Here is a 23,621-nt window from a genome sequence, read left to right as displayed (position 1 = left end):
TTTTACCAATAAAAAAGAATGAAACTTTACAGTTTGAATGTATTAGAACAATCAATATGTGATGCTTTAAGAGAACTACAGTTTAGTCATAAAATTTGTCTCCCCCCCCCTCCATTTAAGAAAAGAACAACAACAAAGAATTTGGGTGTTATGATTTCAAATCATATGAGGGCTATGCAGTCTTTTATCATGAAATGCACAGGCTCTTAAATTTCTAGTGTCACATATCACTTGCAATTTCCATGTACATATTCAGAAAATGAGGTCGTATAGCTGTCTTTGGAATTCCTATTTAAAAGACAAAGAGATTATTTGATTCTCTGAAATCAAATTTCTCATTAGTGCTACAATCTCACATTTCTTATTTGGACTGATGGAATACAGGGTTCATTTAGAGTGACTACCAGCCAATCCAAACCTGAATATAAGATCAACACACTGATTGTGGCGCCTTCTAAAAACTATCTACTTGAATATGGTTTGGGGGCACTTTTAAAATGTTGACCTAAGCAGAGAAACTTCTGCCGTGCCTTGCCCCTGCCTAGATGCATGCATCTCCTTATTCATCTTGTCTGGCTCTTGTTTCATTGATTGTGCACCGTTCAGTCCTGTCTCATTAATGTTTTCGTTAATATCACTCAGTTCTTTCCATCTCTCTCTTGCACGCGCCGCATTCATCAGCTTGGTGATGGAGGGTGCACATCTGGCTATGTGCCGCCACTGGTTATGGAGGTTGAGGGGTATCCATGGTGATTCCATTTGGGGAGGCCCCCCCATCTTAAACCGCTCCTCTTCGCATTACACCAGCGATAGTCGTTACTAGATTGCCGCCATCAATCAACCGGAGAAACAGGAGTCGATTCCCCTCCCAGTTCTCTTCCGCTACTACCTTGAAAAGCCGAAACTGACGAATCGCTCCCTCCCCAAACGGATCACTTGCTGTTATTTTGGACTTGAACATGAACAAAGAGCAAAATCTCCAAAGACCCCCTGACAAAATGCATCGATCCCGACTTTCCAGCATTTGGCGCTGAGAAAGAGGCAATTAGTGTCTTGACTGGCTAGACAAATGTGATGAATTCTTTGCAGACTTTCTGAAGAAACTCTTTGGGGAAAGTCGGCCACAAAATTGCAGGCATTGTGTGTGTAAACATTTTACAGCCGGTACCACTGGCACACTGCAGTATGATAAATACATGTAACAGTTTTATCTCTGCAGCCTGTGCTGTTGTTTCTGTCTCTGCACTTGTGGAGTGGGACAATAAGAAAAAGGAAACAAAATCAAACAAAAAATCTCAATTTTACGACAGACATCTTTTGTGATTTTAGCTCTTGTATATATGAGTGACATCTCCAAGCTTTCATTCATTTTCTCCAAAATGGAATGCCTTTAACAAACACGACTGAAATTCACAGAAGATAAAGACTTGAATTTATAGTTCATTTGAAGAGTTTTATTGCAAAACAAGCTAACGCCATTCTTGTTAAAGGCATAATTTACCATTTGCAGATGAAGCAAAAACCCAGCATTAGTGCTTTAAAATGTGAGTTAGGGATAGAAACAACCACTGTAAAAATTTGAATCCGTTTAATCGATGTTAAGTATTGTTAGATACACAAAATGTGAGCAACAGTTATAAAAAGAATGTTTCCAGACTAAACCATCTACAGTTATGGTTTACTGAGAAAAATACTGATATCTCCTTTTATCTTAGACTTTATTGCGAAAACTTTATATGGCAGGATGTTTTGTGATACAACAGACCTACACATATGCATCACATGTGATATCTTGATAATTCTTTAAATCACTGCTCCCAAAGGTAAATAGAACCTTTAAGTTGATATATTTGTGACTAAAGCTGCTAAAAGAACAAAAAGTACAATACAGGTCAAAAATCAAGGTCAAAGGTCAAATAAGTCAAAGGTCAAAATTCTGCGTAGAAGTTCTGAAGCCCTCACCTGGTGCCACCACATACATCAAACGGAATTGAAATCGGGTTAGAAATGGCGAAGGAGTAGCATTTTGTAGCAAAATATACAATACAGGTAAAAAATCAAGGTCAAAGGTCAAATAAGTCAAAGGTCAAAATTCTGTGTAGAAGTTTTGAAGCCCTCACCTAATGCCATCACATAAAGCAAACGGAATCGAAATCGGGTTAGAAATGGCGAAGGAGTAGCATTTTGTAGCAAAATGTACAATACAGGTCAAAAATCAAGGTCAAAGGTCAAAGAAGTCAAAGGTCAAAATTCTATGTAGCAGTTTTGAAGCCCTCACCTAGTGCCATCACATAAAGCAGACTGAATCGAAATCGGGTTAGAAATGGCGAAGGAGTAGCATTTTGTAGCAAAATGTACAATACAGGTCAAAAATCAAGGTCAAAGGTCAAAGAAGTCAAAGGTCAAAATTCTGTGTAGAAGTTTTGAAGCCCTCACCTAGTGCCATCACATAAAGCAAACAGAATTGAAATCGGGTTAGAAATGGCGAAGGAGTAGCATTTTGTAGCAAAATGTACAATACAGGTCAAAAATCAAGGTCAAAGGTCAAAGAAGTCAAAGGTCAAAATTCTGTGTAGAAGTTTTGAAGCCCTCACCTAGTGCCATCATATAAAGCAAACGGAATCGAAATCGGGTTAGAAATGGCGAAGGAGTAGCATTTTGTAGCAAAATGTACAATATATGTCAAAGGTCAAGGTCAAAGGTCACGACTGAAATTCTGTGTAGTAGTTTCAAAGCTCCCATGTAGTGCTATCATATAAAGCAAACAGAATCAAAATTGGCTCATAAATGACAGAGAAGTAGCAAATTGAAGATTTTGATCACACACGGACGCACACACGGACACACGGACGGACGGACGGACGGACGGACGGACACACGAAAATAATAGGAAAATATGGGATATTTTTAATAACTTCTAGTATATTTCTTGTTATGTTACATTTTACAAGTGAGGTATCACCGGAAAGGTTTTATTATGCTCTATCTGACCATGGATTCACTTTAAAATGTTCAGAAAATGGCGCTTAGCCCATTTTGCAATGAAACTCTTCATTTATTTCCATGTTTCTTTCCTGTAAAGATGACTTTATCAGTTCCCTTGTTACCATCAAGTCACAAATTCATTCATACACACATACACAACATACACTGCATACATCTGCACATACATACATACATGTATACAAACCATGCAACATTCTATTAAAACTGGTGTAGGGTTGCAGAAGGGCCCGGACATAAAAGTCAGCCTTCTTCAGGCCTCTCAACTGCCAAGCGTATTACATCCACCCTGCGTTGCTACGGTAATCCCCCAACATCCCCGTGTGAGCCTGTGACCTAGTCTCCCTCTCTCTCTCTTCCATCCTCGTCCCCTTTCTTCCAACATCACCGGTGGGCATCCGGTGGGCATCCTGAGAGTCGTTGTCTCTCCTTTCCCACTGGTCTTTGAGCATCTCCCATCCTTGCTTCCATCTCTTGAGGCATCGGAGCCAATCCCTCCTAATTACCTGAACTGTCTCTGGGAAACTATCTTCATCAATCAGATTCCAGAGTCGAGGTATGTCTCGACCCCATTCATACTCAAAGGCTATGATAAAGGGATTCAAGGTGGCGCGAATTAGTGGGATACAAATCTCAAGATTTGCATCACGATCCAAATCTCCAAATTTTTGTCTGTACGGACATAAAAATCCCACTTACACTAATATAATAATCAGCATCCCAATCCAAAACCCAAGAAATCTGCCAATTATCTAGGAATTATCATGCTAATTTGAGAAAAAGCACATTAATTCCCACCATGGAGTCTGTGTGAATCTGTAGCAAAAAAAAAAAAAAAAATCTAGATATTTGTCCAATCATTCAAAACACAAATCATGAGTGATCAACTGGAACAGTTTACTAGTCTTATAAATACAATCATACATGGGATTCCCATTTACCTGGGATTTGTTGCTTTCAAGATTGAAGGCCCAATGCTGGTTTTGATATGACTGACATTATGAAAGAGACAGACACCTACACAGTACTGTAAAAGTGGAAATTTTCGCAGTGTTGTAATTTTCGCGCATTTCGCGCAACCAAAAACTAGCGCGAAAATAAAAGCACATGAATATTTTTGCTTGCCATATGTTCCTGTGCGTGATGTCTTGATTACGCGGAATTAAAAACACGCGAAACTCTTCTTACCGGGCCAAGCGCGAAAAATTAGTCGCGCGAAAATATCCACTTTTACAGTAAGCCTTGCCAAAGACAACCTCACACAGATAAATCGCAGAAAAAAAAGACCCTGGATTGACCAAAAAAAAGGTGTTAATTCTATAGCACAAGTCAAAATTTCTTATACTAAAGTTGAAGAAGTTTCTCTAGTCCCTTTGGATTCAACTTGGGTGAGGTTGAATTTATAATGGTGGATTCTGTGAATTTCCATTCATTAAATTTGAGTGAAACAGTACGAATGAAACAGAAGAAAATAAGCATACACCCATATGATTTGATCCAGCTAAGTTTTGCGCTACTTTTCCAGTATGAATAGGGTCCTATTCGTGAGGGCTTTAGGATGTTTTCATCTCTATGTGCGTTTGTATTTGTTGTTTCTGTCCAAACCCCTTTTAGTTCTTGATATTTAATTCAATACAATTCAAAATCATTTTGATTTGGAACTGAACATGAAATCAAAACACACAAAACAAAATCACAATGCTTTATGCATACAATATTTTGTTTACAACCCAATCCAGATAGTATGAGTGAAATTTTGTACCAACAATGAATATATACCAACACAGCAATAATAATTTTTTTTTTTTTTTTGCACTAATGATTGTGAACAGGGTCCTAAACATGAAGGACGTATGGCATGTTTCATTCTTCATCGGGTTGGATGGGAAGGGGGTATACGAATGCATACAATTTCAAGTTGATGCGGGAATGATTGAGTCTACACTGTACGTCTCCCTTCTGTGTGTGTTTGGGATGAGTACACCATCTTTACCAGAGAGCCTATAAACCAGCCTAATTCACTATGGATGGGAACGCATGGTCCTCCCCCACACACTTGGTTTTCAGAGAGAGAGAGAAAAAAAAATCAACCTTGGTACGGCAGTCACATCCCGCTCCAATATTGTCAATTCTGCCCACATTAGGCCCCAGGGTGATATTCATCGTCCCTTCATACTGCAACCCGAACGCTAAAGAGTGCATCCCCGTTGACATCGCCAGGAGGATATGTCTCCAGTAAGATATATCTCAAGCATCAAGCATCGTATTCATTACAAATTGCTCTACGAGAGTCAAGAGCAGGGCACTCTGTAACCATAAATAATCCTGTTCCATCCTACAAGAGGTTGCTATACTGATAGCAATAATCACATTCTTTCCAATTTGTCTTTTTTTTTCTTCCTCTAGTAAAGTCTGTCAAATATATCTCGAAATAAAACCTTTATGACTCATTTTAATCTTCAGTGAGTCCATCAGATATGACATCATTTGTATCATTGGCCTATAGAGATTGAAACTGTTATGGCATGATGAAGCACTTATTTCAATGGAAATTCTACACCTTGGCACACCACATTATGCTCACCAAGAAACACACAGGAAACATTAAAATCTACCTCTCTTATCAAGCCTTATTTCACGGCATATAAAAGTTGGGGCAAACATACCTCACTTTGATGATTAATAATCTGATTCAAACACAGAACTAGAAGCTCAGACTGAGTTTATCATGACAAACATATGTAAGTGACTAAGGCTGCGTTCATGCGAAACTAGAATTGCATTTCTAAACACGTTTAGTCGCTAAACGTGTTTAGTTGCGTTGCGTTCATGCAATTTTTCCATTTAAACGTGTTTCAAAACGCCGATCTGAAATGCGGAAAAAGGGGCGTTTTGAATCATGATTCTGCCAGAATCACGATCGCAGAAACCGCATGAACGCAACCGTGATTTCAATCATGATTCTATGACGTCATTGTGCGCTGTGCACATGCGTGTCTCATGGGGTATCCCACAGCTTCTTGTTCTGTTCGCGCGCTTGTATACGTCTTATGAATCGTGTGTTTCGGTACCATACTTGCACTTGTTTACATCAATGCCAGTACCTAGCTGTTTAATATAATAATACATGTAATTACTCTCCGATTGAGTTGATAATAGTAATGGCTGCAGCGCTGTGTCTACCAAGGGAAACAATTGGAGAGACGAAGAATTAAGATTATTCCTCGATCTGTGGGCAGAGCCTGAATGCCACAGCTTATTGGAAAGTATTCACCGAAATAAAAACGTAAAGGCCTATGATAAACTGACTGATCAGTTGGCATAAGGAGGTCTGGCTCGAGTTGCAGAGACAAGGTCAAACTGCGCAGTGCGATGCGCAGTGGCAAAGGATGAGCAGAGCCAGAATCAGCGTTGCGAAAGCCCGCATGAACGCTCTTCCGCTGAGACCGTGATTTGAAACGCCGTTTTGAATCATGATTCATGTTTGTGATTCTGGCTACGAAATTCGCATGAACGCGGCCTAAACCTCCTGAGTAGGATTTGTTAATGAAAATATCTTTTGATTATAACTGAAAAATTCATTGACAACTAGCTGCTGTATACTTGCTGAAACTTGTGTAACTTTTTCAATAGAACTACAAAACATTTTTTTTTTCTAATAAATGTAGCATCATAATTCAATGAATGTATTCATGTTAATGTTTTTTTTACAAGAGGTGTGGTCTCATTTGTGTGTTTCAGTTCATGTAAACATTACCAAGTAAGTCCTTGGGTAACAAGGTAGAAACAAAAGCAAAATCTCTCAACCAATTTTCTCTGGTATTTACAAAAAAAAAAAATATGCCAGAGGGGACCCAAAATTCACAGGTAGATTAGAACTCTCCAAGTAAGGTAGAAAAACCATGTAAGGAAGAAAAACATTTTGCAACTTTCACTTTTTGTTTTATCTCCCATGTTTATATTTCCTATTCTCACAAATGTTGACATCCTCTATGAGCATGAAGGTAAAGATTTCTGTCACGCACGGCAAACTAAGCCCGACTTCCGACGGGACCAAGCTAACACAACAACGAGAATCTCATCAAAAATCTATCCCAGATTCCTCCTTTCTGGGATAGGAAATCCTCCCTTATTTCTGCCAGCTTATCTATACCTTCAGATAAAATAATGTAACATAAAACAAAGAAAAGACCAAGTGAAGTCCTGAAGGGACAAACAAAAGCACACAAAGGTGTACTTGTACTTTGCAGGCAGAACTTTAAATCCTACTGTCTGTGTGGCATATACTCCTTTGTCAATGTTAATTGTTTTGATTCCCTTATCAAGAGGATATGCTGAGTTCTCAAGCCTGTACATCACATGCTTCACATACAGTTAACAACAAAATTATTCATACCCCTGGGAATTTTCTTGTTTTGAGCAGATTTTTTACAAGTTAAGGATGGAGTGATGATGATTGGGTGTTTTACTTTTTACTCTTATTTGTCCTCTATAAAATGACATTAATTCCAGTTTCATCTCATTTGCATGACAATAAAAATGTTGAGATAAACACCCAATCACCATCACTCCATCCTTTACCTGATAGAAATCTGCTCAAAACTACAAATTTCCTAACTATTAAATGAAATTAACAGAAATAAAAACCTTGTGAAATATTCAGTGTATAAGAATACATTAATGCACTGCATTGAGCAATCAGTTGATCCAATATTTCTTTATAAACGGAAGTCAGCTGTACACAGGAGAGAGAAAAAAAAGAAAGGAAGTGTGAATAAAGGAAGAGAAGAAGAGGGAGGAGTGAGAGAAGAGAAAATGGGAGGATGGAGAGGATGGAGATATAGACCGAATCTGTGACACGCTATGTGTATTTTTGGCATGGGCAGCGCCATTAACGCGGTGTCTTAGCCGACTCCCCCCCCCCTCTCCCCCACCCCCTTCCGCGCACGGAATGAAAAACTGATGCATGGTCGTTTTAGCCAATAGGCGTCTCGTACTGAGTGCACGAATGCTTGCTTAGTGCGCGAACCTTTGTTACAAGTGCGTGATAAACATGTTGCCCAGGGGGTGGGGGAGAGGAGGGGGGGTCGGCTAAGACACCTCAAAATGAGCTCATGGCTGCGCCCAGTACCACAAATTGTCTGCTGCCCTCAACGAACCTGAATCGGTCTATAAGGAGAGAGGGAAGGAGAGAAAGAAGTGAGAGAAAAATGAAAAAGAGAGCTTAGGGAAGGGCAGAGGATGGTAGATATGAGAGGGGAGGATTCAGATAGACGAGAAAGAGGAGAAAAGGGAGGAGAGCTTAGGGGTAGGAGAACAGAGAGAGGTGGAAGATTGGGAAGGGGGAGGAGAAGTATGAAAGAAGCCACACTGACTGCAAGAGAGTCCTATACAGCTTACTGCAAAACTAGAAATGTTTACGTGCATTTTACTTTCGCAAATTTCATGAGAGCCAAGATTTGCAAAATTAAATTGCAAACGAACATTCTTGTCTACACTAAAATGTATACGCATAAAATGCCAGTGGCAATTCGCAAAAATTCCACGCCACGAAAAAGGCCATCGGCTCCAATTTGCAAGAATTTCATGCCACAAAAATATCTTGCTTTATAGTAAACTCCTTGGATTTCAATGACATTCACACATCAACAGAACTCAAAGCAGAAGTTTCAAAGGCTATTTAGCCATCTGCACTGGTGCAAGAGACTTCAACTCATTCACACAAACAGAATTCATAGTGTCTATGGCCATTTCTACAGTGTGTAAATAGCACCCTGCTCACTTTTAGGGGATGGAAACCCAAAACAAAAAAACAAACACAAGAGACAAAAGACCACAGAATTAAGGCACATAGGCTAGGCCCTTGTGATGAACTCTTTTATTGTATAATATGCCATATGCACTGTACACCACCGATGTACAAGTGGCACTAAAAGGCCCGAATTCACAACTTTAGGTGGTACAATCTTTGTCCATGGTTTATACCATGGACAAAGACCGTAGTTTTGTCTGGGCCGCCAAGTGTCAAATGGCCTATTTCGTTACGAAATCAGTCATTTCATCGACGAAATTACCATTTCGTTAACAAAATGTTTAGTTCGTCGACGAAATGTTAACATTTCGTAACGAAATAGGCCATGCAACACTTGGCGGCCCATACAAAACTACGGTCTTTGTCCATGGTTTAAACCATGGACAAAGATTGTACCACCTTCGTGAATTCGGGCCAAAGAGTTCACTAAGTAAGCACAACAAACTGAGCCACATTCTTGAAAAGGCGCCTACAAGTACAACTGTCCTCTGGCAGAATTACAAGCCTCTTTAATTAATTCCATGTCAGGTTGAAATAAGGACAGCAGAAATCTTATCTGACTTTGCTTTTTGTCTCAGATGACACTCTGATTACATAATCTCGGCCACCATCACTGTATGATTCACCGACCAAATTGAAACAAACAATCGAGGCACATCTCTGGAGAAATCATTGGAGTTTGCTGTTGCTCGACTGTGGACCCTAAACTTCATTGAAATGTGGTCTGCGTGACATGCCATGCGCATGACTGATTTCCTCTTTTTCTCTTTTTGTTGTTGCTGATGTTGCTGAAGTAGTAGACCTTTATGAATTAAAAAAAAAAAAAAAAAAAAACCTCAGAAATTTCTAGATTCCTAGCTGTGACATATGTTTTTATGCACAATGTCCCTTTGTACAAGGTTCAATACTGGATACCTGACAAAGCTGATAATGTGCTTTTATCAACTCACTCCCAGTGCAGAATTAAGGTTTCTGAACAACTTTCAGGGAGTTTTGGGCAGTTGATATTAAAGAGCAAAGCTGTTATGATTATGGGGTTGGAAATGCCTCTTTCTGAAATGCCAAAGAAAGTGCAGGCAAATGCGTTTGAGCCAGAAACATGTTTCTCCAGAGTTGATAAATGCAATGAAATGTTAACTGGTGTTTTGTCTATGGACAACATCTGGAGATACATAGTCCACACAAAGTCTGTTGAGAATGAGATGAGGGTAAAAAACAAGAAAATTGCATGGTGGGTCCAGATCTACAGTATGGTTCTCTATAGTCACTAGATGACTCAAACAATACAGAACCACTCACAGTTAACAAAGCAATATCAAATCTTCAATGATCTACATGTACCAAGAATCTGGGGTCATCTTCATTGGTACATATTCCTTATTATCCGCTCTTTTGATTAAAATCGATCCAATGTGAGCAGCAACAGTTGAAATAAAACACCATTAGATAGTCTGTGGTCAGAGATCTGGAGGGTGTTTCATCAACGTTTGTCAGCGCAGACAACTTGAATCACCATAGTAACAGTCAGTGACCAGAGCATCTCAGCCAATCAAAACCAAGGAGTTTGCTGAAGTTGTCAGCGCTGACCAACGTTGATGAAACATCCCCCAGAAAACTTAAGTGTGGTAGTTTGCTACCCTCCGTACGACAGCATGGCCACTTGTGCTGGAAATCAGACTAGCAGAACTTTTTTTCCCCATTCTCATGCTGGAGATTGAACTTGACCTCTACCTCTTGGCAAATTACATTGGGCTTGAACGTGGATACCAGTAGGAAGGAACACACAAGAGCGGGCAGGCACAAGCCTAACTTGGGAAGCATGTATGTGCGTGTGCGTTGGGGGGGGGGGAGGGCCCCCAGAAGAGTTTATTATAAACCCCCTTGCTGAGAGAAAGAGGTTAGAGGATCAAGGGGGTGTTGGGATGATGCATTGATGATTTTGAAGACATGAGCCACCTCTGTTTCCCAACATTTCATCCCGATGATGAATGACTTCTAAATTTATTGGCAGGGCATTGCCTCCTTAGATTCTTGGAAGTGTTCCCACCCTTCAGGCTCATCTTGGATGTTTATATCTCCCCCTCAAGCTATTTTGAATACAGGTGTCATAGCAACACCCATCTCCTCCACAGGGATGGTCCTAATGATTAATGGGAATACAAAGTGGTGTCACTGTCCTGTAACTTACTGTACAAAGAAAGTCTTGAAAGCACTGTGGAAGACTTGACACTTATGAAGAACTTATTTGGAGACATTTTTCTTAAGGAACAATTAAACCAATGAAGTAACTTTTACAACTTCAAGCGCAACCTTCAATTACGTTAATCTGAAATCACTTTCTGCCAATTTGAGTTCAGAACTGTTTAGGATCCTTCAGAAGAATTTTTGCTTGATTCTAGGTATTTGAAATCTGAATGATTTGACAAAATATGCAATTGAGGAGATGGAGCTCAGCTTGGTCTAGTAGTAGTAGTATTCACTTGCATGGCGCTGATACATGATCTGATATGTAGGAGGTGTACCCGAGTTGTTGCTTCATTGGCAGGTACAATGTAATGGTGGTTGTTATGCAGCTGTCTGTACTCAGTGGCTGCTGCTATAATGACGAAACTAAGTTTTGAATGTGAACATTTGTCTAATGCTAGAAATTTCTTTTGTAAACATGATTACAAATCAGTATTTTGGTCAAGTGTGAAAGCAATCATGGTCACTGATGGAGATATCAGGACTCCTGACCCAAGCAAAACTGGGTCAACTACTGACCTCTACAATACTAGAATTAAAATACACATGTAGCCCCTTGCTTCCACCATCACCAAACTCCCTTTTTCATCTCACCCCAATCATCTCCCCCTTTTCACATTTGACACCCTGTCCCCCCCCCCCCTCCTTCCCCATTGACCTTATAACAACAGCCTCAATGGCAGCGGAGTGAAAGAAACACTTTCCGCTGAATGCAAAGCACATGTTCAGATGGGAAACAACAATCAGGGCCAAGGCTTTTACAGTCATGGTCAGATCAGAGGGCTGTGTGGTGGGCGCATAGAGGAGGGTATTCTTCTTACCCCCACAAAATCCTGAGAAATCCCCCAGGAATGTGACAGTGTGATCACACCAGGCAGATTTCCTTCTCTGCAGTCCTCTTGATCTTGTACACTGCCAGTGAGTGAAGTTGTGCATATTATATCATAAGTCCCGTTCACACGCACGCAAACTTAGCAGTTTGTGAAAATCAATTTTTTTTTGGCAACCAAATCCAAAAACATCTAATTCTTGTGTGGTACAACAGACATTGTTAACTCTTCCATAATACACAATGATGCGAAAATCAGTCCATCTTGATTTTGGGGAAACCCCCAAGATAGCATCTGAATAAGTACAAGCCCACTATCACTGATCATATGATCTTGATCAATTTATACACACATGCCAATGAAGAACAGGTTACATCAACACTTGATCACACATTACACGGTTATTATATTCACATTCTCAGTATCTCACCTGTTTCAGCATCACTTCATGCAAAATTGACTCCATTTTCACTCAGAAACTTGAAGATTTCAATCTCCCTGTGCTTACTTTTTATTTCAGTATTGAAGATCATGTTATCACTTCTAGTGTACATCCTCTGAAACAAATCTTACATCAGTAGAAATGCATAGAGACTCGAAAATCACATGATGAAAAATTCACGAAGAAATGAAAATGGGTGATGTGATACGAAATAGTACACATATCAGCACTAAATGCACACTCAAACACACAAATAATTGTAGATTTATGATATTGCTCACTACTTGGTATCCACAGTTTACCACAGATAGGGGAATTTAGAGCCTCCCAGAAAAAAGAAAGAAAAAGAAATATTAATGAAATGCCTTTGTCCTCACTCACTATTTGTACAGTGACAACAAAATGGTGCAAATGAAGATAACCCAACAACAAAAACAATAAAGTAATTTTGCACTCAACTGATCACTTTTTCTCAAAGGTGCAAAGTACCGTACCGCGTATGCTACTTTCCTTTAAAACTGGAAATGCACTGCAGTGTACAAAACACGCAGAGTACGGTTTCCAAGCCTAGCCTGGGTAAAGTTTGGGATAGATTTACGGAAGAATGCAAACGAAATCCCCAGTAATCCAGCACTAGTCCAACAATCTTTCAGTGTGGGTTTGATATCCAGCTTGATATAAAAAGCAAGGAGCGTCAATAGAGTTGAGGCTCCTTGATAAAAGTGTCCCTGGAAAGGAATTGAAATAGACGACGCCTACATGTACAATCTAGAGCTGACATGAATGAAAGATACTTTGTGTGTGTCAAATGCTGTCTCTGCCCGGCATAAACCCTTTTTATTTGTTGTGCCTTGTTTTGATCTGACAATGTTCTGTGTCTTGAGTTTCATTCATTGTACAGATTTTATAGTATACACTGTCATATATGACTTAAAAGTTATTTTTTCTTTCTCTCTTTTCCCCCTTTCTCTTTTGCAAGCCTTTGTCAGAGAATCCTGTATACGTTTCTGAAGGTTGTGCTTTGACTTATGGCAGATTTGATTTCATCTTCAGGTAATAATATTGTACTGCCTTCGTGTGTTTTGGCTTCTCCCTGATGTCTGATAAGCAATACCATATCCTTCAGTAATCGAATGTCCATATCAAAAATCATTTCCATACACCTATTCATTTTGTCTTCCTCTCTCTCTCTCTCAACCTCCCCCTCTTTCTCTCTCTTTCCTGTGTTCTTATTCCTCCTCCCTTCTCCTGCTGTTAATCCTCCAGCCCACGGGCTGATTTTGTTATACAGCATGCATTCCCATAGACACTTGCTCGAGTATACTCGGAACTCGTCCTCAATGGGTTAACAGATATGGAAATCTCCCAAGAAAACCACAATTAACACCATGAAACCTGTACAGCCATATCAAAAACGGACAGACAAACCTTCTCTCTGCACATCGACAAACAGACCTCAAAATCTTCCCGTCTTTTTATAACGACGGAGTTGTGTAACTTGACTTTGCTCAGAAGACACAAAGATACTTTTCTTCCAAATCCTCGGTATAAGCTTCCCTCGACGCCAATCTGTCGGCCCGTATCAGGATGCTGCGGGGTTGAGATCGACGACTTGGCCACCATCCTCCTCCAAACAGCAAGGCACGGATCAGGGAGGGCAGTGGAGGATCATTGCCAATTTGAGGATTAACCTCCTGCCACTTTTGAAGGAAATACCTATTCCCTATAGACGCACTGTGGCAGATGATGAATTACAAATACAGATATGATCGTTTAGTAAGGCTTTCGTTGGGTGTGTTACATGACAAGATACCACTGCCTCATCTACTTTGCATATAGGCCTAGTCGTTGAACCCAGAATAACTATTTTGTGGGATAAATGCACCTAAGAATTCAATAACTCTAATTTCTAATGTCGGATTTCTATCAAGCGTCTACCAACCTGCATGTTTTACTGTACTCTTTTGCACTCACCCCTTTAATCCAATATGAAACATGAGTTGTAGTATCACACAAAAGATAAAGGCGGGGGGGGGGGGGGGGGGGATCTAAAATATGGCTGCCATCTTGATGACTAACTCTTGTCAACTGGTTCTGGGTCTTTCCAGTGGTGACTTTGACTTTGCAATTAATGGCAGTGACAGATGGAAAGGGTGCATTATGCATGTCAGGTATGAAGCACGCATCCTCCGTTTGCTCACTACATTATCGCTTTTATCGGTACGTATCAAAGAGGCTCGCTGGAATTGCACCTGCACATGCAGGCCGCCTGAGTCAATAGTCCGCTGTGGACAGAAGTTATTTGGACCATTCCCCCCACATTAATCCTTGGAATAGGCAGGTTCTAATGCCTGGGTAATGACAGACTGCAAATTGCGCTCTCTGCTTTGACTCAAGCCAACCCTTCACTCCTGACAACCATCACCAGGCTTTTTAACTCCCATTTCACAAAAATGAGCAGAGACCCCATTCAAGTGAAAAGAAGCACGCCTGATACAAACCAGTACACCTGATTAACTTTGCGATGGACATATATTATGGCTGCAGGGAGACATCAGCATAACAGCCTCACACTGTTTCCTCAGCTTTCTATATCGACACAGTCATAATTGGATTGAACATATCACAGCATTGGTAACCAGATCAACTGCTGCACACAATTTAACTCCACCTGCCCATACGATCATTGTGTTCGGCCCAATATAACCCTTTATCACATTCAGAGTACATGGATCTCGACCTCCGAGAAAAAAATGCGAAGGTGGCAAGCCGTTCAGGCTGCGTTTATCTAAAAATTTTCCGAGGCATGCTAACATGGCACGCAGAAAGGGTTAATGATCACACGACTGGGCGAATTTAATAGCAATTAAGACTGACCTGGTCTTGGACAGAGAGTACGTGGCTGTTTCCCACTGTGGCAACATGGAGAACGTTGAATCGATTCTGCTCACAAAGGGAGTATGCCAGCCCTGTAAACGAGGTGCTGCCCGTTTTAGGCACGCGGTTGTAAATGACCACGGGGCCGGGCGCCTGCCGGAAGTCGTCGGCGAGGACGGACGCCGTGCCGTCCTTCTGCAGCCGTCTGGCGTGCTTGTTACCGATGTCTTCGCGAATCTGCTTGTCTGCAGAGTCACAATGGAGGTGCAAAAAAAAAAAAAAATGAACAAATGAAAGAGGCTGTCTTTGACAAACAAATCATGTCCTGTCAATATAACACTTTTTTTTTTTAAAGAAGGAAAATCATATAATTCCCTACTGGTATCAGAATCTAGTTTGTGGTTTATAGCCTTACTGCTATTAAAATTTACAAATACTGTATGCACTGCTTCAAAGCATTTGGAAAGGAGTCACTTATCTCAAGTTTCAGTTTAAAGATAATGTAAAGTTTTGGTATCTCAAAAGTTTTTCGTTTCGTACAATACGTGTTTATTGATTCTCGCGGTACCGCGTCGAGTCAAACTAACGGCTCGTTCGAATTTTTTCAGAGCCCGCTCTGCTCTAGTACAAAACCATTATTGCATGATTACTAAGACATGAGAGCACTTTGGGGCGAGTGAGTCTCACAGTGTTAGTTATATGAAAGGTACTTTAACCTGAAACACAAACTAAGACAAGGAAATTCAGGGAAACTTTTGAGGTACCAAAACTTTTATATTATCTTTAAACAATTTCATGGGGAATGTCATGGAGCAAATATTAACTTTCATGCGACTTCAATAGAAGGAAATAATATACGTACCCTTGCATACTGAATCTGTTCATATCTTTGACTCGAGTAACGTAAAGCAAACACACTTTTTTTTGCAACTGATTGACAAATTGACCAGTGTTTTAGTAGTAGCCATGATAAAAAATCATGGGCGTACATACTCGAGCAGGATTCGAACCTACGACCTCCTGATACGCCCATGATTTTTTTTTTATCATGGCTACTACTAAAACACTGATCAATTCAGTGCTTATTTACGTCGATGTAGGGCAATTTGTCAATCAGTTGCAATGAAAACATCTCGACTGAAGAAATTCATGAATTTGAACACTTTTTTTTTTTCATGTCCAGTGTACCCCAAGAAGAAAATTCTCGCTATCGCCAATGACGTAAAAAGTACCCGGATGTGGCTTTTTCGTCAAGATGTAGTGCACTTGGTAGCAAGGGTACTTCCGGCGCGGAGCATAATTTGCACAACGCTAGCGTGCGCGTACGTGTACCTTACCTATAGCGCAGCGCCGACCACGGATACTAGTACAATAGGCCCCTGTACCGCCCGAGCCAGCGAGTGGCCAGGCCTGTCATACTCGTACACTGTAGTCCCCTCCGGCGGCCGGCCTTGCATTAGCATGCACCACTGCACGCAGCGCATAAGCTAATATACAAATGATGCACAGGATAGAGTGTGTTAGTGTAGGCGTGGTGCACTCGAGGGTATTTACAATTGTGAAATATGCACTACATTGTAAATACCCGAGAGTGAGCTACGCCTCCACTAATGCCACGAAATAATCCTGTGCATCATTTGTTTTATAAAATGGGTCGAAAATTCGAAAACTAACATCATTTTTCAGCGTTTTTCACGTACCTTTGTGGGTCCAGACGTCCGAAGATGTTCGTCCCAAACATTTACGCACGTCGCACTCGCAGAAGTCCCGCACATACAGTATAAGTATAATGGGGGGTTGGGTTTCCCACTTAAGCATGAAAACTTACTTATTTTACATAGAATATGCACCCTTTACCTTAAAGACTTGATATAGACTCCTCATATAGGCCTACTAGACAACATACTCTGAAAACGGCGTGAGAATTAACCTGCTAAATCGTTGGATTTGCTCTTCAAAGTGACTCCATGTACGCGTCCGGTCCCATAACGCGTGGTCTACTGTACTGTACAAAGTGTACGTATAGTAGAGTATACGTACGTAAGCCACACATGTTATGCACAAGGGAAGACAGGCCGGCCGGCCGGCAGCCCGAACTAGAAGTTGTTTACAGGATTGACAGCGCGTATGCATGCAATTCATCAAAGGAGCCGCCGCGCGCACAGACGATCAGCAATCTACCATAGGATTACAGGCAGTGCAATTGTACTGAAGTAAAGGAAGGAGGTGTGTCTCATTTCAGCGCTTCCTATTGGCTACATTCTTGAACCCATTTTATAACACATACCGGTACAGCATACTGCTTGATCATGCGGTCGATGTGCACATCACAGATCAGTCATCTCTGCATACGCTGAAAATATGCTGGAAAATATTCACCCACCTGGATATTATACAGTATATCGTCATGGAATGCCCATTTTGTTTTTTAATTTGCTCTCTGTCGAAATGTCGCGAACACAATCGGGAACGAACAATGATCTCGAACTTATCCTGTCTCCGAAGCAACTTCTTCCAAGTAAGTACGTACAATGTACGTAGGCACTTACTAGGCCTACTACCTAGTGCTACTACCACTACTAGTAAGTCGTGCGTGCACGTACTGCGCTGTGGAGTCACTCGCAAACTTCACCCACGCGGCCACGTCACGTCTCGCATGCCAGTAAGGGTCCTATTTCTGCAGATTTTTTTCATTTATTGTCGTGCGAACAACACATGGCAGCTTCGCAGCAACAACCAAAAGTCGTATTAACAGCAATTTCTTAAGAATGGAAAAATTTCAAATCATATTAAAGTTGTAATTCAAGTCGAGAAAACCGGAAGTACACATAGAATACAGTCGGCTGTGTGTGTAAATAGCATTAGTCACGTATCACGCGCGTACGAACGGAAGTGACTTTGCTACCGGACTATCCCATAATGCACCGTAAATGACACTTAAATCAACATCCGGGTACTTTTTACGTCATTGGCGATAGCGAGAATTGCTTGAATCAAATGGACCTAAAGCATTTTTCTGATGAATATTTAAAAATATGCTGAAATATAAATTGGAAGTCATATGTACAGCATACCATTTTACAATAACATTGACCCCAGCCAAACTAACATCGTACTGTAAGTGCCTGAATGCTTGTAGAATTCCCTTAAAACTGTTATACCTGATCTCTTGCGATGAAATAGATGCTTTCATTGCAAAGTTCTTTAAAACTAAGGTACTGAAAATCTTTAGTAAAGGGACAACATCATGAAATAGGTCAATTATTCCTACTGTACATTTTAAAGTGAGTCTAATTTTTCACGAATTGGGACTTGCCAATGATTTCGCGAGTGATTAAATTTGGGATCATGTAGTGAACAGAGCGCAGAAACGTATGCGTGCAAGTCACAATCACGTTGAGATCAGAGTCAATATTTTCACAAACAGCTACCTGACTTGCGAAATTTGTGAAAATAACAAGAGACCCGCGGGTCACGCGCTCACCTGAGTATCGCAATTTCACCTTCCATGCATTCTTGCACACTCTTACCTGAGAACATTGGAAACTTTAGGTCTGCATATGGATCCCTCCCCCCCCCCCTCAACTCGGGGGGGGGGGGGGGGGGGGGGGGGGCAGGCAGTCCTGGATCTGAATCTGCAATTAACAAACTTGGAACTAAAGTCATCAATGTACAAACTCATGGTATTAACTTTGCTTTATCATTTCTGGTTCTAGAGCAGAAGATTTTACATATTCCTTAATGTGGGGGGGGGGGGGGGGGTGGGCCCCCTAGTCCCCCCCCCCCCCCCCCAAGAGGGACATGGTGCCCATTTGAAGGAATTGAGATTCTATCCCCCTAGGGATGCTACCTGCTAAGTTTGGTCAAAATTCATCTTGAGGTTTTCAAGAAGAAGATGAACATGTACAATTCAGGCTCCATTACAACTGTATTGTAGGACTTCTCCCCAGCCCTCTCCTGGGTCCTAAGGGGGGGGGGGGGGGGGGCACTCCTGATTCCGCCAACCCCATGAACAAACTTGAAACTACAGTCATCAATGTACTAACTCATAGTATCATCTAAGCCCTATCACTTCTGGTTCTAGAGAAGATTTTTAAAGGTTCCTTAATTTTAGGGGGTTTGGCCCCCTAGGGACCCCCAGGTGGGCAATGGAGCCCATTTGAACAAATTGAGATCCTATCCCCCTAGGGATGCTACCTACCAAGTTTGGTGAAAATCAGACATGGCGATCTCAAAGTGAAGATGAAAATGTACAATTTAGGCCACATTAGGACCCCTCCCCACCCCCTCCCCTGGGTCCCAAGGGGGGCACCCCTGATTCCCCCATGAACAAACTTGAAACTACAGTCATCAATGTACTTACTCAGAGTATCATCTAAGCCCTATCACTTCTGGTTCTAGAGAAGATTTTTAAAGGTTCCTTAAGTTTAGGGGGTTTGGCCCCCTAGGGACCCCCCAGGTGGGCAATGGTGCCCATTTGAACAAATTGAGATCCTATCCCCCTAGGGATGCTACCTACCAAGTTTGGTGAAAATCAGACATGGCGATCTCAAAGTGAAGATGAAAATGTACAATTTAGGCCCCATTAGGACCCCTCCCCACCCCCTCCCCTGGGTCCCAAGAGGGGCACCCCTGATTCCCCCATGAACAAACTTGAAACTACAGTCATCAATGTACTTACTCAACGTATCAATTAAGCCCTATCACTTCTGGTTCTAGAAAAGAAGAAGATTTTTAAAGATTCCTTAATTTTAGGGTGTTTGGGCCCCCCTGGGGCCCCCCAGGTGGGCCATGGTGCCCATTTGAACAAATTGAGATCCTATCCCCCTAGGGATGCTACCTGCCAAGTTTGGTGAAAATCGGTCATGGGGTTCTCAAGAAGAAGATGAAAATGTAAAAAGTTTACGCACGACGGACGACGCACGACGCGACAGACGACGACGACGCACGACGGACGCCGGACGAAGAGCGATCGCAATAGCTCACTTGAGCCTTCGGCTCAGGTGAGCTAAAAAGCTCCCAAAATACTACTTGGCATATAGGCCTGCAGTATTCCATTTTTACTTCATGTGATAATCTGAAATAAGATTTCTTTCACATGGCCCGTAGACAGGTAATGAAAGCTATTGACCGATTCTGTGACGCGCTATGTGTATTTTTGGCATGGGCGCAGCCATAGTGGGTGTATCAGCAGACCCCTCCTCTGCACTCCCCCACCCCTCTCCCTACATTAGCACGCGCGCAGAATGAAAAACTGCTTTAGCCAATGGGCGTCTCGTACTGAGTGCGCGAATGCTTGCTAGTGCGCGAACCTTTGTTACAAGTGCGTGATAAACATGTTGCCCCGGGGTGGGGGAGAGCAGGGGGGGGGTCGGCTGATACACCCACTATGGCTGCGCCCTGTGCCGTAAAATGTCTGCTGCCCTTAACGAACCCGAATCGGTCAATAAGAAGGCAATCATGGAACAATGGCATCGTTCAATGTCCTCTGTAAGAGTAGACATCCGATGACTTGGATACAATGGGAACACAACAGCTGCTGCCTGGGACTTGAACTATGAACCTCATGATTGATGGTCTATGCTCTCATCCTCTGAGCCACAATGAGTCCTCACTGATAGGGATAAACATTACAACAGGATACACCCAACCTAGAGTAGGAGTACTGTGGTATGGTGGAGAATATGGCTCTTTACAAAAGGGGATTCTGGGTTCAATTGCATCCTGGTGCATGCATCCTCTGGCACGATGTAGGCGCTCCTATGCATTTATTCACAATACTGTTGTGAAACCAGAAATGTTTGCGCACATTTTAATTTCACAAAAGCCAAGAATTGTGAAATCAAATTGTGCAAGAAAGTTCTTGTCTACACTACACAAATTGAATGTCAGTGGCAATTCACAAAAATTTAACGCCACCACAAAGGCAGTCAGCTCCAATTCACAAAAATTTCATGCTACAAACATTTCTGGTTTTACAGCATTCAAGACCAAGGTGTAAGGCAGTGACAATGTCACACCTGTTATGCAGAGCAGTATAGAAAAATGACTATTATACATATAGAAGTAGAGTAACTAACCATAAGCACACAAATTTATTAAAAACAAACATTCCTTCTAAAACAAATGAATGCATAATACTTTAAAATCTATTTCTGCATGGATACGTAAGTTCGATATGTACAAAAACAGCATATGCAACAGAATTTGTATCTAAAGGCCAGAAAGCCCTGACAAAAACTGCCTCATTGATGATATATGGGACTGCTCCTGTAATGTCAGCTGGCGAGTTTAGCTTCAATCACTCATTCTCAGTAGACCTTTGCAACATAGCTCTGGGATGAAAGGTCAAGATACATCCACATTTGTGATGGCAGATTCATGGGTATCATGAGATTTCTGGCATCTAAGATCTCAGGCATTGATTAAAAAAAAAAACTCCACTAGTTTCACAAAAGAAATGAAACTAACATATAAAGAAGGTCCCATGAATTCAAGGAATTTCAGCTGTTGATGTGGCATTTGAAGATATGCTTTGCTTCAAGTCGTTAAATCACATCTTCTGAGTCTTGGAAGAGAATGAATAACATGGATTTGGTTGGATGCACTATGTATGTTTTAGAATGATAGAGATATTCCTAAAATATCACAATTCAACAAAAACCAGCAAATTACTGTTCAATACCAGTAACCACCCTCCATCATGATTGCCTGCATTATCGCTGTGTGTTTGCAGGTGTATACATTCTCCAAAGTAGGGCCATTCTTACTGGGAAATTTTGTAAAGTGAAAATTGGCAAAATTACGAATGTTCATTCACACTGTAACAAAACTTTACAAAATTATGCAACTGGGAAGTAACCAGCAAAATTTAAAGACAATGTACATCGAATTAGATTTTTTAGGTATTAAATTTGCCAACAAGAAGAGATTGTACAGCTGTAACAAGCTTGCCACCATTGGTGTGGTTGATATGCTGATGTCGTTCGAATGTACAAAGAGGTCCTACAAGGATGTAGAAACTTTGTTTGTGTCCTTGTAGATTTCTGTCTTGTCTCCACGTGTAGGCTACTGATAGAGACACCTTGTCCAACCATCAGGTAAGTTGCCGTAATTCCAAAATTTTCTATGGGGGGGGGGGGGGGGGGGGGGGTGCCGCCGTAAAGTTGCCTGGAAACTTTCACCCAAACTTCACAAAATGTCACTTCTCAAAATGTCACTGACAATGTGAACAGCACATATGTCACAAAGTTAATTTTCAAGATACTGACAAAACTGTCGAGACATGAGTCATGCACAGGACCCATCCCGAATATTGAGCAAGATGAAAGCACCAGATAATGATCCTTGAAGGAGACATTACCCCATACTGCTTTGGTAATTACTAGCAATTTTCTACTTGACTGGCTGTACAGAGTTCTCAAGTGCAAGTCTTCTATTCTGAAATAAACTGTCTTTCAGGACGAACTATTCTGCATCACTGGTTACTGAATGCCCATCTTTCTCCCATTACTGCATTAAAAAAGGCTTCATGTTTACTAGATACCGACATGGAGTCTTTATTCTTCGCCTAAATACTCCAAAATTGATTTGAAGGAAAAATATAAATAATGTAGGGATCACGTTTTAGTCATCCTTGCTTGCTTCTCAAATTGTTTATTGTTTAATCATTTTTTTTTTGATGGGGGAGTGGGTGGAAAAGGGATGGAGATGTAGAGGGGAAGGGGGTAGAACGAGGGGGTAAGGAGTCCTTCCTGGTTCATGTAGGCCTACTTGTATGTAATGCACATCATTCCCCATCTGCAGGCCTCGAATTAACCGACGGCCACCGACGGCCATGGCCGTCGGTGGCCCTCTCGTTGGCCGCAATGCCTTTCTTTCCTTGATCAAAGTTACGGCCAAAAAAAATGTGCCCTTTTTCTTGTGGCAGTGGTGCCCCTTTTAGAATGAAAGTTATTATTTATGACGTATAATATGCCCTTTCTCAAAGTCTACTCAAATATCATACCTTCAGTTCACTCGCGTCCCAATATATCTGATTCAAACTCAAAGTATCTTTCCGAGATACGAGACGACGTGTACGTACATGTGTCTACCTACGTACGCGACCGGCTTTTACCGTCCCGACTGCCTCCGCAGTGCAGCGGCCATAGAGTTACTAGCTAGGCGGCAGCGACGAACCGGAGCAAGTGGTCGCAAGCCATGCTAAAAAATGCCAGGCCTGTCGGACGGCTGCGAGCATTGCCATCTCTCTCGCTCTGCATTCATGCCCGCCCGACCCGCGCCGCATGCTCAAAGCAAAATGGCGCCTGAAGCGCTCCAAAGTGAGCGCGGCGTGTGCGTTGAGAACGTACTGCATTACAGAACCTACATCGTATTGCGTATGGCCTACTGCCTAACGTCGTCTGCTGCG

At 41.6% G+C, this 23,621-nt stretch overlaps 1 protein-coding gene across 1 annotated transcript in view; it reads right to left on the bottom strand.

Annotated features, from left to right (window-relative positions):
• The window catches only part of LOC139708016 (heparan sulfate 2-O-sulfotransferase 1-like), a 106,360-nt gene that overhangs the window by 65,331 nt on the left and 17,408 nt on the right, over nt 1–23,621 (bottom strand). The window contains exon 2 of the mRNA XM_071620006.1: nt 15,209–15,453. Coding sequence (XP_071476107.1) covers nt 15,209–15,453 — 245 coding nt within the window. The remainder of the gene's footprint in view (nt 1–15,208; nt 15,454–23,621) is intronic.

This window comes from Diadema antillarum, unplaced genomic scaffold, assembly GCF_040938485.1.
Source record: "Diadema antillarum isolate AM-2024a unplaced genomic scaffold, OU_Dant_1.0 seq00001293_RagTag, whole genome shotgun sequence".
NCBI classification, from domain to species: Eukaryota; Metazoa; Echinodermata; class Echinoidea; order Diadematoida; family Diadematidae; genus Diadema; species Diadema antillarum.
This window is presented reverse-complemented; position numbering and strand designations above follow the sequence as displayed.